This window comes from Oncorhynchus kisutch, linkage group LG8 (assembly GCF_002021735.2).
Source record: "Oncorhynchus kisutch isolate 150728-3 linkage group LG8, Okis_V2, whole genome shotgun sequence".
In the NCBI taxonomy this organism is placed as follows: domain Eukaryota; kingdom Metazoa; phylum Chordata; class Actinopteri; order Salmoniformes; family Salmonidae; genus Oncorhynchus; species Oncorhynchus kisutch.
Window position 1 is genome coordinate 43,758,488 of NC_034181.2, and position 13,260 is coordinate 43,771,747.

The 13,260-nt window shown below is 41.1% G+C and overlaps 1 protein-coding gene across 3 annotated transcripts in view; it reads left to right on the top strand.

Moving 5' to 3' along the window:
• edil3a (EGF-like repeats and discoidin I-like domains 3a) overlaps positions 1-13,260 on the top strand; it is a 262,777-nt gene that overhangs the window by 174,799 nt on the left and 74,718 nt on the right. For all 3 annotated transcript variants that reach the window (XM_020488704.2, XM_020488703.2, XM_020488705.2), the window contains one exon: positions 2,882-2,995. In XM_020488704.2, the coding sequence (XP_020344293.1) occupies positions 2,882-2,995 (114 nt within the window). The remainder of the gene's footprint in view (positions 1-2,881; positions 2,996-13,260) is intronic.

A 13,260-nucleotide genomic window follows, 5' to 3' on the forward strand; every position in this document is an offset into this window, starting at 1 on the left:
ACAATAACGTTGTTAATATAAAAGGTAAAGAAGAAAGCCACTCTCTCGGGATTGCGCATGAAAAAGCTCTGTGACACGGTAGGGTCCACTTATTCAGACCGGTCTTACTCCCTCATTTATCAGAATACAAGCCTGAAACAATTTCTAAAGACTGTTGACATCTAGTGGAAGGCATAGGAACTGCAATTTGAGTCCTAAGTCAACTGATACTTTAATTGCATTGAATAGAAAACTACAAAACCCCTCCCAATTTTTTTTGTTAGTTTCCTTACCCTATAAGCAGTCTGTGGATACCAATGCATGCTTTGGTTTTGTTTACCTGGTTACAGTTTCAAATCCTAACTTTTTAGCATTTTTGGTACAAATCCAATGCAAGTCAATGATACCTATATTAGCATGTTTACACTTCATGTCCAAATTATATTATTTAACTTAATTGAGTTAATCAATCTTTCTATACTTTATAATGACATGAACCCAAAATGCGAATAATGCTAATGCTAATGCTAATATAGGTACCGTTACATTGGATTTGTGCCACGCATTTGAAACAGTGGCCATGGATTGCTGTCATAACTTGTCCCAAGTCTACGTATAGAAACCAATATGTAATTTGGGTGAACTATCCCTTTAACGTTGAGGGGGGGAAATCTTGACACTCTTCCTACCTAATAGCAGGAACAGCCCAATCTAGTGTTCAGAACCTGGTTATACCAGGATGTATTATGTGACATAAACCTAAAATCTTCAATGACTCATTTCTCTGAACAAGGTAAAAAGAAACATCACCAAATTTGCTGGGAATATATTACATAGTATGAAGAACAATAATTCAAACCCCATCTCCATACTACTTGTCAGACATAGAAAACTGATACTGTATACCGGTTGTTGGTTTAGGTTGGCATGGGGTCTCGGGGGTCCATTGGTGGCTTTTTAATTTATTTTGGGATTCCTCATGTCCTACTCATTGGTAGAAAAACATTTGTTCCAAATGTGATGCTGGGTACTGTATTTATTTTAAATTATATGAATCCTATCAATTCAAATTACCAATGTGGGTGCAATCAATTAGATTAATTTCTCAGAAATCAAATTATACTGCAACAAAATAATTTCGCAGCATTGCTAGTCTAAAGAAATGATTTTAAAACAATCTGAGATGGTTGGTGTCAATATCTTGTGCCTATTTGAGGTGTATCAACCCATACTCTACTATGTGTCTCAGCTCTGGCAGTTCAGCTCTTAGAAGTCTGAGCAGTCAGGTCTGTTTCATGTCTCTCCATCCCTTCCTCATTCCCAAAATTTAAAGAGGGGAGTATGTCACCTCTTAAAATCTTCTTAATCTACCCATCGTGACCGATTTCAAAAATACTTTACAGAGAAAGCATAACATATGATTATGTTAAGTCAGAGACTAGTCACACAAACACACATCCGTTTTCCAGCCAAAAAGCAGAAATAGAGATCAAATTAATCACTAACCTTTGAGGATCTTCAACAGATGGTACTCATAGGACTTCATGTTATACAATACGTATGTTTTGTTTGATAAAGTTCATATTTATATCCAAAATTCTCAGTTTACATTGGCGCGTTATTGTTCAGTAATGTTTTGCTTCCAAAACATCTGGTGATTTTGCAGAGAGCCACACCAATGTACAGAAATAGTCATCATAAACTTTGTATTCCTCCATGTGCTCCTTAAAAATAACGGTGGATATATGGCAAGTTTGCCTATATGATGTCTGGAACATTGTCAAGGTAGCACATGAAAACATTACATACCACAATGGACACAGGGCTTACCTATGTGGTTGTAAAGTTCCTCAACTTTCAGAACGCAGTATTGCATGCGTCTTTCAACAGTCATGCTGCTAACATTGAGAAATAGACAGAAGATCCTAATTTGGAGTTTTGATTGTATGCTGTGTGCTGTGGACTTGGACAAATGCCATCAGCTGATTTGAGGTAATGTGTGTGATTATGGATATGTTGGATCCTGCACTTAAGATGTTGAAGACAACATCTCAGAAAGACAAAGCATCCAGACAGGCTTATATTTTAATCATATTTGAGTTCTTAAGCTTGCAGAGTATGTTCCATATTCAGGAAGTCAGTGTGTATATTCTCTGAAGAGTAGGGGCATGCTTTAGAGTGGGATTAAGTGTCTTAGTACTCACTTTACTAGAGGGGGGAATAATGGGTATATTGCCAAATTTCATTCATGCCAAGTTATGGTTCTTCTCAAAATCATATGCAACCTTATACTTGTGTTCATGAGGCTGACAGAATGTCATAAAGTAGGTTCCTTTGTGAGATATACTGTACTATCACAGGACACATGTTATTCTTAGCAGGACTTGGCCCCATACACTAAACAACGCCCGTAACAGATTCCAGACATAGAAAACCGAGACTGTGGACCAATGTTGATTTTCGAAAAGAAAACACAGTTTGCTGACTTCGATCTGCCTCAAAAGAACAAGATAACCGACTTTTATCACTGTTGAAGATGCATACATTCCTTAAATTCCTTTAACTTATTGTAACCTACTTTCTTTACATTGCATTGCTAATCTCTACACAAGGATTGGTTTAGCAGCCTGCTATATGTGTTTGTTGAGAGTCTCAAACCTAAATTGGTGTGTAGCATTAATGGTCGATCCCAGGAAACCATTTGATTTATTAGATTCAGGGAACCAGCCCGTCTGTCTCTGTGAAAGCATCTTGTGGGAGGCAGAATCAGCTAACAAATGGAGCAAATTCAATGCATACTCCCCACCAATGCATGCTAATGAGAATGATGTCCTGCTAATTGCCAACATGTGTGCTTCAAAGAAGTTAATGTGCCTCTTTTCTGTTTTCTTGGCTCTTGCAGATGTTAACGAATGCGAGAAAGAACCGTGTAAAAATGGGGGCATCTGCACAGATCTGGTTGCCAATTACTCTTGTGAATGCCCTGGGGAGTACATGGGAAGGAACTGCCAATACAGTAAGTGCTGTGTCTTTCATGATCACCCTTGCCTGGCTCTTCTGCGTACAACTGATGACGTTGGTAGCTAGTGCTGGCAAACAGGGCAAGAGCATTCTTTCATTTTGTGAGGGCTTTAGGTAATGGGATCGTTCCATCTCCACCTCTCTATCCATCTTTCTGTATCTAAATCCCCAAGCGTCTTTGTCTGTGTGCTGTGGAGATTGTTGTCAGGATTCAGGGTTGTTCAAGATGAGACTGACTTTGACAAAAGCTTCTACATGATTGCAGACAGACAATCAATGAGGAAGATGTTGCAAGAGACACACACACATGCATACATATTCTTAACCTTACCCAGACATCACCAGACATAGTCCCTGTGTAGGGACAGGCACAATCTCGTATAGTTACAGCAATGTGCTAGTTTTGAGTAGCCCGGTGGGAGCTGAACTGAATATTTTATAACTCAGACATTGGAGCAACTTGTGGCACCGTCTAGCAGAGATTTTGTAAAAGAGAAGGAAAAGATGTTGCCAGAGAATGTACAATATGCAGTCAAGTACAGCTGCGGTGGTTTAGTATTAAAGTTGTTGTTGAAAACGATAAGTCCACACACATTTATGTATAATCGGTTCTTGTGCTATAATTTACCTGTAGAGTGCAATCTTCTATTATTGTCTCATATTGGATCCATATCTTACAGTATGATCATAAACTACGTCACTTCACAATGTGTGGCTATGAGAAATGTTTGGGCTTTAGTTTGAAACATCTTGCCATGACATCACAACCAACACATGGATAAACCACTCACCAAAAACAATGATGACAAAGTTTTTCCCAGAAATGCATACTGAAGCATAGTTCATGCTTTCCTGGAAGAAGACTAAGAATTTCCTTCATTTCCTGTCTCTTATTTTGTGGTGAGTCAAATAAGTGAAGTCACTCATTAACAATTTTCCAGCATATCCCCCTTAGCATTGCTTATTTATAGCAACCCCTTCATATCAGTTATCAGAACACAGTTATGCAACCACAGTTTTGAGTTCAGAGATGATTATCCACTTATTTGATAAGCATCAATATTGGAAATATGGCACCACAGTGGATACCATTTCCACCAGCAATGTTTGGTCTTTTTGACGCATTCAGAGCTCAGTTCTGATTTCAGATCTGTATTTTTTGGGGGTGGGAATGATTACGCACTGATTCAGGAGCAGACAAAATTACTTTTTTAATCAGGCAAGGGTTGGGAGCCTTGAACTGTTTTTCAAACTGGCTTCTGTGCTTCACCACAGCCATTGCTGTGAAGAAAGTTGTTTGAGGGATTAATTGAAGTCTGCACATGCCAGATAGCAGAGTCCTTTTCCAACAGAGAGAAATATCACTACAAAGTGCCTCCGCATTTACAGTCTGTAAACAATTTAATCTAGATATGCTCCAGAAAATCATCATAATGTCCTTATGTTTTCTATTTTGTAAAGGCCTCAAGTGTGAAGGTTGTCTTTTTTACCTTATCGTCATGACATTTTCAATGTCCGAACAATTTCTATGGAGCAATAACATTTGTGTTGTAGAACATTGTTCTTGTCCACAACTAATTGTAATTGTTGCTAAAGATATTTCATCTGAACAATGGTTGGCAGTAGAAAACTCAAACAAACCATGCCTGTGAACTGTTTCATAAAACACAGATCATGGAAATCCATGGAAAGTTCGAATTGACCATCTGATACTATGTCAAGTCCTGAACAATTCTGGTATTGTGATACAAAGGAGGCTGCTGAGGGGAGAACGACTCATAATAATGGCCTGAACGGCGCAAATGGAATAGCATCAAACACATGGAAACATGTTTTTCATGCATTTGATGCCATTCCACTCCAGCCATTGTCACAAGCCCGTTCTCCCCAATTAAGGTGCCACCAACCTCCTGTGATTGTGAAGCATGCTGCAAGGAAATCCATAACAAACTGTTTGAAATACATATCATGCATGTGAATATACCAATCCATGAATCGGGGGCAAAACTCAAGGGCTTGTTATTCTAAATCTATCAGGCAATCTTCATCTGTTGAAAAGTAATTATTGGAAATGAACAGTGATACTTGTCTGAGATTTGACAGGACACATTTACTCATGCCAATGTCATGGGGCAATGTATCCCTTCAACCCGACCAAGGCAGCTTTCATTGAGTGCAAACCCTGTCTTTGATTCGGATGAAAACGGAAGATCAGACGAAGACTGGAGGTAGACAAAGACCTACTAAATGTTAGTCTGAGAGCTGTGTGGAGGAGAGAGAAAGTAGCCTACTCTAGATGGCTATTTGATTATTTCCAAGGCTGCACAGAATGAGAGGACTGCTCACTGCCTCTCATCATCTTCAAAAGTGGCTTGTTTTTCCAAACCTTGGAGCTTGTTGGCAAAAAGAAACCTTGTTCGTTAGTTAGGCCATTTCTGGATATTGGGTCCGGTTTCCTCTCACTGTTAGCACCCTACTGTGATTGTCTCTGTGTCGCCTCAGGCTAATAGCTATATCACCAAGCAACTGTTACTGCCTATAGATATTTTGGAGGATGTCTTGAGTGTGTCATTCAATAGGGCCAGGGGTGGTTTATCTCAAGCTAAATGAGTGTAAGTGAGTTAAAGGACTGCCTTGAGGATTGGTGAGAGTTCAGTCGGGATTTAATCACGCTAGTGAATGCCCACTGTTATGGTGTGTGTGTGTGTGTGTGCATGCCTAGGTGTGTGTGTTGCTGTGTGTGCGTGCATCAAGTCAGTGGGTATTCACAGTAAATGAGTAAAACTTAATTCTGTTTGTGTGCAATTTTTCTTTTTACGAATCCACATATCAGAATGTGTTTGCTATTCTCTCCCCATTCCTCCAGTCTTTCTTCTCCTGAGTATTGGTGCAGTTACTTTAATTTCAGTGTGGCTCTAATTAGTTGCTGCTGTAGGTTGGCCTTGTGGGAGATGGATTCAGCTGTCACATGATAGCGACGGTGGCATTAGTGATGTGTGCTGTCGGAGGGGCGGATGTATGCACAGGGGGCAGCAGGCCGAGGCCTAGGGCTGGCAGCCACAGCTGCTCTGCTCTGACAGATGCACGGCTGACAGACAGCTCATTAAAGATGCGCCTTCATCCCGACAAGGAGATCATTGTCACAGAGTTGCGTTAGCGTTGTTATAGTGTTGCTTCTACAGGATTGATAAAGTGTTAGAGCATTTGCTAGTGTTTTTCAGTGTGAAAGAATGGCTTCCCTGGCAATACAGTTGGGGAGTGGGGTGGGGAGGTAAACTGAACTAGTTTTCTGGACAGGCATTATATGATAAGGACATGGTTAATTGTACATGATGCTGCCAGAGATTCCCTGACAAGCGTGTTTTACATACGTACCCCTTTCAAAACAAATTGAATGTCCTTGATTGAGTGATCGTGTGTGTGGTAAGAGAGCGCAATAGATAGCTAGTGAGAGAGTTTATGTTTACAGCTGTTAAACTACGTTTAGTCAGGAAGATACACTATATGACAGTATGTGGACACCTGCTCGTTGAACATCTCATTCCAAAATCATGGGCATTAATATGGAGTTGGTCCCCCGTTTGCTGCTATAACAGCCTCTACTCTTCTGGGAATGCTTTCCACTAGATGTTGGAACATTGCTGTGGGCATTGCTTGCTTACATTCAGCCACAAGAGCATTAGTGAGGTCGGGCACTAATGTTGGGCAATTAGGCCTGGCTCGCAGTCGGCATTCCAATTTATCCCAAAGGTGTTCGAAGGGGTTGAGGTCAGGGCTCTGTTCAGGCCAGTCAAGTTCTTCCACACCGATCTCAACAAACAATTTCTGTATGGACCTCGCTTTATGCACATAGGCATTGTAATGCTGAAACAGGAAAGGACCTGCCACAAAGTTTGAATTACAGAATTGTCTAGAATTTGATTGTATGTTGTAGCGTTAAGATTTCCATTCACTTGAACTAAGGAGCCTGGACAATAAAAAACAGCCCTAGACCATTATTCATCCTCCATCAAGCTTTACAGTTGGCACTATGCTTTTGGGCAGGTAGCGTTCTCCTGGCCAAACCCAGATTCGTCTGTCGGACTGCCACTGCTTCAGAGTCCAATGGCGGCGAGCTTCACACCACTCCAGCTGACGCTTGGCATTGCACATGGTGATCTTAGACTTGTGTGCGGCTGCTCGGCCATAGAAACCCATTTCATGAAGCTCCCGACGAACAGTTATTGTACTGACATTGCTTCCAGAGGCAGTTTGGAACTTGGTTGCAACACTTGCTACCGAGGATAGACGATTTGTACGCGCTTAGCTTCAGCACTCAGTGGTCCCGTTCTGTGAGCTTTTGTGTCCAACCACTTCGCAGCTGAGCCATTGTTGCTACTAGACGTTTTGACTTCACAAAAACAGCTCTTATATTTAACCGGGGCAGCTCTAGCATGGTTGAAAAATGACAAACTGACTTGTTCGAAAAGTGGCATCCTACGACGGAGCCACGTTGACAGTTACTGTAAGGCCATTCTACTGCCAATGTTTCTCTATGGAGATTTCATGGCTGTGTGCTCGATATTATACACCTGTAAGCAACGGGTGTGGCTGAAATAGCTGAATCCACATTCTTGTGTGTATATATAGTGTAGTTTGCATCGTGCATCACACCAATTTACCGTTGTACTTTGAAAATATCACACAAATGAACGATATGGTTTTGATAAATGGTTGCACAGATTTTTCTCATGACAAACAGACAGTATACCTTACAATATTTAATGTCAGATATGACAAAGTGTCCTATTATAATCAAAACATTAGATAAGTTCGATTGTGCATCTGTGGCCACAAAACTGACTCTGATATCCGGTTTTGAAATGGCATTTAAATTCGATTTATGGTGATTACATTGCATGGAACTCATATCAGCTATACATTAGGACTAATAAAAAAAATCCAGGTGCGATATTAAGTCGTACAATGAGGGGAAATCAGAGTAGGAAAAGTCCGAAATTCAATAATGAAAGAAATAAGCCTTATAAAACAAGTTATTTTGTAGTGAAGATGAAATAACAAAATAAAGAGAGTGACAAGAAAAAAAACAAGGCATATTGTTTTGACATTATTGAACTCTGAGTCAGGAACACAGCTCCGGAAAAGAATCCTTGTGAAAACTCATAATGAAAATACAGTAGGTGTCATAAGTCTATCCTGTGATGTGCTTTTCTTTGATTCTGCCCAAACCGTATTTTGATTGAGGAATGAAAAGGATGAAGAAAAATACAAAATTGTATTATATTCTCTGGTCTGGCATAACGCGATTTAGATGGTTTCTGCCAAGTACCACGGGAAGGCAGCCTTTGGTAAACATTAGTATTCATTGCCAACCTGAAAATGGAATTGGGATTATATGTCAACACAATGTTACTATGGTAATGCTTAGCCATCACTTTAATACTAATGTTTGATAAGACAGCAAATATATTTCTTCTCCCCAAAGAAAGTTGGGTTATTTTGAAACATAAAACCCTTTTTCCATCAATATATTTCTGTTAGTAGAAGCAGAGGACCAGGCAAAGCTGACAAGAGCAAAGACGTAGGTTGAGATTCCAGACTTAAGCAAGCACAAAGGCCTTTTGGGGAGACTTGCCACTATACTCATATCTGCTCTTACAATGAATTGACCTTCTGGCAGGCCAGGTGAAGTTCTGAACAAAGTACAACTAATACACAGCAAGTAGAGAGATATGATCATATTGTACATAATGTACTGTCTTCTCAGATGTTTGAGGATGAGTGCAATACAAATCAAATCAACTGTATTTATATAGCCCTTCTTACATCAGCTGATATCTCAAAGTGCTGTACAGAAACCCAGCCTAAAACCCCAAACAGCAAGCAATGCAGTTGTAGAAGCACGGTGCCTAGGAAAAACTCCCTATAAAGGCCAAAACCTAGGAAGAAACCTAGAGGGGTGGCCAGTCCTCTTCTGGCTGGAGATTATAACAGAACATAGCCAATATGTTCAAATGTTGATAGATGACCAGCATGGTCAAATAATAATAATCACAGTATTTGTCGAGGGTACAACAGGTCAGCACCTCAGGAGTAAATGTCAGTTAGCTTTTCATAGCCGATCATTGAGAGTATCTCTACCGCTCCTGCTGCCTCTAGAGAGTTGAAAACAGCAGGTCTGGGACAGGTAGCACGTCTGGTGAACAGGTCAGGGTTCCATAGCCGCTGGCTGAACATTTGAAACTGGATCAGCAGAATGGTCAGTTGGACTGGGGACAGCAAGGAGTCATCATAGCAGGTACTCCTGAGGCATGGTCCTAGGGCTCAGGTCCTCCAAGAGAGAAAGAAAGAGAGAAAGAGAGAGCATATTTAAATTCACACAGGACACCGGATAAGACAGGAGAAATACTCAAGATATAACAGACTGACCCTAGCCCCCTGACACATAAAACACTGCAGCAAAAATACTGGAGGCTGAGACAGGAGGGGTCAGGAGACACTGTGGCCCCATCCGATGATGGGGCAAAACAGGCAGGATATAACCCCACACACTTTTCCAAAGCACAGCCCCCAAACCACTAGAGGGATATCTTCAACCACCAATTAACCATCCTGAGACAAGGCTGAGTATAGCCCACAAAGATCTCTGCCATGGCACAACCCAAGGGGGGGGGGAGGTGCCAACCCAGACAGGAAGACCCACTCAAGTGACGCACCCTCCTAGGGATGACATGGAGGAGCACCAGTAAGCCAGTGACTCAGCCCCTGTAATAGGGTTAGAGGCAGAGAATCCCAGTGGAGAGAGGGGAACCGACCAGGCAGAGACAGCAAGTGTGTTTTGTTGCTCCAGTGCCATTCCGTTCACATTCACACTCCTGGGCCTGACTACACTCAATCATAGGACCCACTGAAGAGATAAGTCTTCAATAAAGACTTAAAGGTTGAGACCGAGTCTACGTCTCTCACATGGGTAGGCAGACCATTCCATAAAAATGGAGCTCTATAGGGGAAAGCCCTGCCTCCAGCTGTTTGCTTAGAAATTCTAGGGACAATTAGGAGGCATGCGTCTTGTGACCGTAGCGTACATGTAGGTATGTACGACAGGACCAAATCGGAAAGATAGGTAGGAGCAAGCCCATGTAATGCTTTGTAGGTTAGCAGTAAAACCTTGAAATCAGCCCTTGCCTTAACAGGAAGCAAGTGTAGAGAGACTAGCACTGGAGTAATATGATACAATTTTTGGGTTCTAGTCAGGCTTCTAGCAACCGTATTTAGCACTAACTGAAGTTTATTTAGTGCTTTATCCAGGTAGCCGGAAAGTAGAGCATTGCAATAGTCTAATCTAGAAGTGACAAAAGCATGGATTAATTTTTCTGCCTCATTTTTGGACAGAACATTTCTGAATTTTGCAATGTTACGTAGATGGAAAAAATCTGTCCTTGAAACAGTCTTGATATGTTTGTCAAAAGAGAGATCAGAGTCCAGAGTAACGCGAAGATCCTTCACAGTTATATTTGAGACGACTGTACAACCATCAAGATTAATTGTGAGATTCAACAGAAGATCTCTTTGTTTCTTGGGACCTAGAACAAGCATCTCTGCTTTGTCCGAGGTTAAAAGTTAGCAGTCATCCACTTCCTTATGTCTGAAACACAGGCTTCCAGCGAGGGCAATTTTGGGGCTTCACCATGTTTCCTCGAAAGGTACAGCTGTGTGTCATCCGCATAGCAGTGAAAGTTAACATTATGTTTTTAAATGACATCCCCAAGAGGTAAAATATATAGTGAAAACAAAAGTGGTCATAAAACGGAACCTTGAGGAACACCGAAATGTACAGTTGATTTGCCAGAGGACAAACCATTCACAAACCATTCACAGAGACAAACTGATATCTTGCCGACAGATAAGATCTAAACCAGGCCAGAACTTGTCCGTGTAGACCAATTTGGGTTTCCAATCTCTCCAAAAGAATGTGGTGGTCGATGGTATCAATAGCAGCACTAAGGTCCAGAAGCACGAGGACAGACGCAGAGCCTTGGCCTTATGCCACTAAAACCTCCCACTTCACATAATTGCATTGCCAACGATCTATAAGAAGGAGGTTAACCTCATATGTTGAATGAAAAAAGCTGGAAAACTTAGTACAAATAGTACAAATTAAAACAATATTATAACAATGGACTGTAAATGAAATCACTCCTCAATGTTTCTTTGTTATTAGCCACCCAGGCAACAATAGTTTTAACCCTGTGACTTCCAAACGTTTAAGTGTGGTTTCTCCCAAGTCCTTGTCATGTTCATGTTGGTCATGCCTGCATGAAAACATATGTGTTAGCCAGAGAGGGGTGGGTGTTTAGGGGATGCTTAGTCGTTGCTAGCTTTTAACTTACCCAGGTTTACAAATTCATCCTCAATCAGAAGTGCTATGTCAGTTAAAGAAATACTTGTCCGTAATTATATGCAGTTATGTGAAGTGGGTGCCTGATGGAAAGTACTCATTACAAACTAAGCATACGAAGCAGGTCTGAAAGCACAAGACACCTTTATGCTTGAGCCTAGCTCAACGACATGCTGGTTTGTTCACCTAAGGATAGTGCCATAGTTAGCTACTCAGCAGTGTTTTTGCCCAACCAGGGTGTTAGTTGGGAACGCTCAAGGATATTGTTTACAGAGGCCTAAAATATGCTTTGCAAAGCAGTGTCATAACAGCCTTGTTAATGCCCCACTGAGCAAAACACTCTAATGGCATTCAAATCTAATTTTATTTGTCACATGCTTCGTAACCAACAGGTGAAGACTAACAGTGAAATTCTTACTTACAGGCCCTTTCCAACATTGCAGAGAGAAAAAGGGAAAAATAATAGATAGATATATCACGAGGAATAAGAGGAATACATACACAACGAGTAACAATAACACGGGGTACCCATACAGAGTTGATGTGCAGGGGTATGAGGTAATTGAGGTAGATATGTACAGGCGGGTAGGGGTGAAGTGACTAGGCAATGGGATAGATAATAAGTGGTAGCAGCAGCGTATGTGATGAGTCAAAATAGTTAGTGCAAAGGTGGATACAGAGGAGGCTGTGGAAGAGGAAGCTGCCCCATTTTACCTCTTCAAGTCCTCAGTGGTCCTCTTAACCTGAAACACCGGGACAGAATGGTTGAGATGCACCACATTGAATTGGTCTATTTTGAAAAGAGAATGAGATTTTGGTTTTTATTCAATATGATAAGTCAGAAGATTGTCCATCTCCTATTATCTACTGGCATTGACTTTATAAAGTGTCCATCATTTGTTGTAGAGCTGAAGTTAAAGAAGACTCATGTCTATAGCACAACTGTTTTTCTCCAGATAGCACCAATGTATCCAAAAACGGACAGTTATTATTGCTACATGGTCATTCCAAATCATTCCAGTCCCATGGATATCAGATATCACTCTAATTGACTACAGCGTGGGGTAGGTGAAATCTAATAAACTGTTGTGTGATTTGAGAGCAAACCAGATGTGTTTGCACACAGACTAGCTATTATTCAAAGTATTATCTAGGATAGTAGGTGCTAAACACCTGCCATTTGAGGGCTGTTGTGCAGCTATCGAAACAATTGTTGTTAATGCATCCACTTAAAATACTGATGGAAGAGCAGCCAGAATTTGGCATATCTTGGCACACAGTTACTCACTGGAATGGGCATGTGACATATCTAACTCTCTTTATAATGAGACTTTCTAGAAATTGTTTGATTATGGTAAATTACACCATTGACAAGGTGCACATTATAGCGGGGGCACAACAAAAATAAGCACTCCAAGTTCAGCACAAGAAGCCATTTATCTTTGAAGGCATTGGCAGAGTTGTAAATCCACAAATGTGGCTGTTAAAAGGCTGCTATTGTAACTGAAGATGCTGCTTAGCAGTTCCTAAGTAGGAAGAAATAAGGCCTGGAAAAAAGCTGAGTGCTCTGAAAAGGATTTTAACACTTTGGATGATTTCATTAGAGCTGTATTTGTGTCATGCCTCTCCACTTTAGCTCTGCAGCCTTGAAGGTAAAAACTATGTTGCAGTCTGTTGACTGTGTTGATTATGCTGTCCAGACAGAATAGTCGGAGCTCCTTTGGAGCCAGTTTGAGGGCCCTCTTTTTGGTGGAGGACTTGGAGAAAAGACCCATGGCTCCTGTGCATGTGGATGGCCCTGTAATGAAGGGCTATGATGAGAGAGGGCTGTGGCATAGTGGAAACTTTGAGGATGTCTTGGC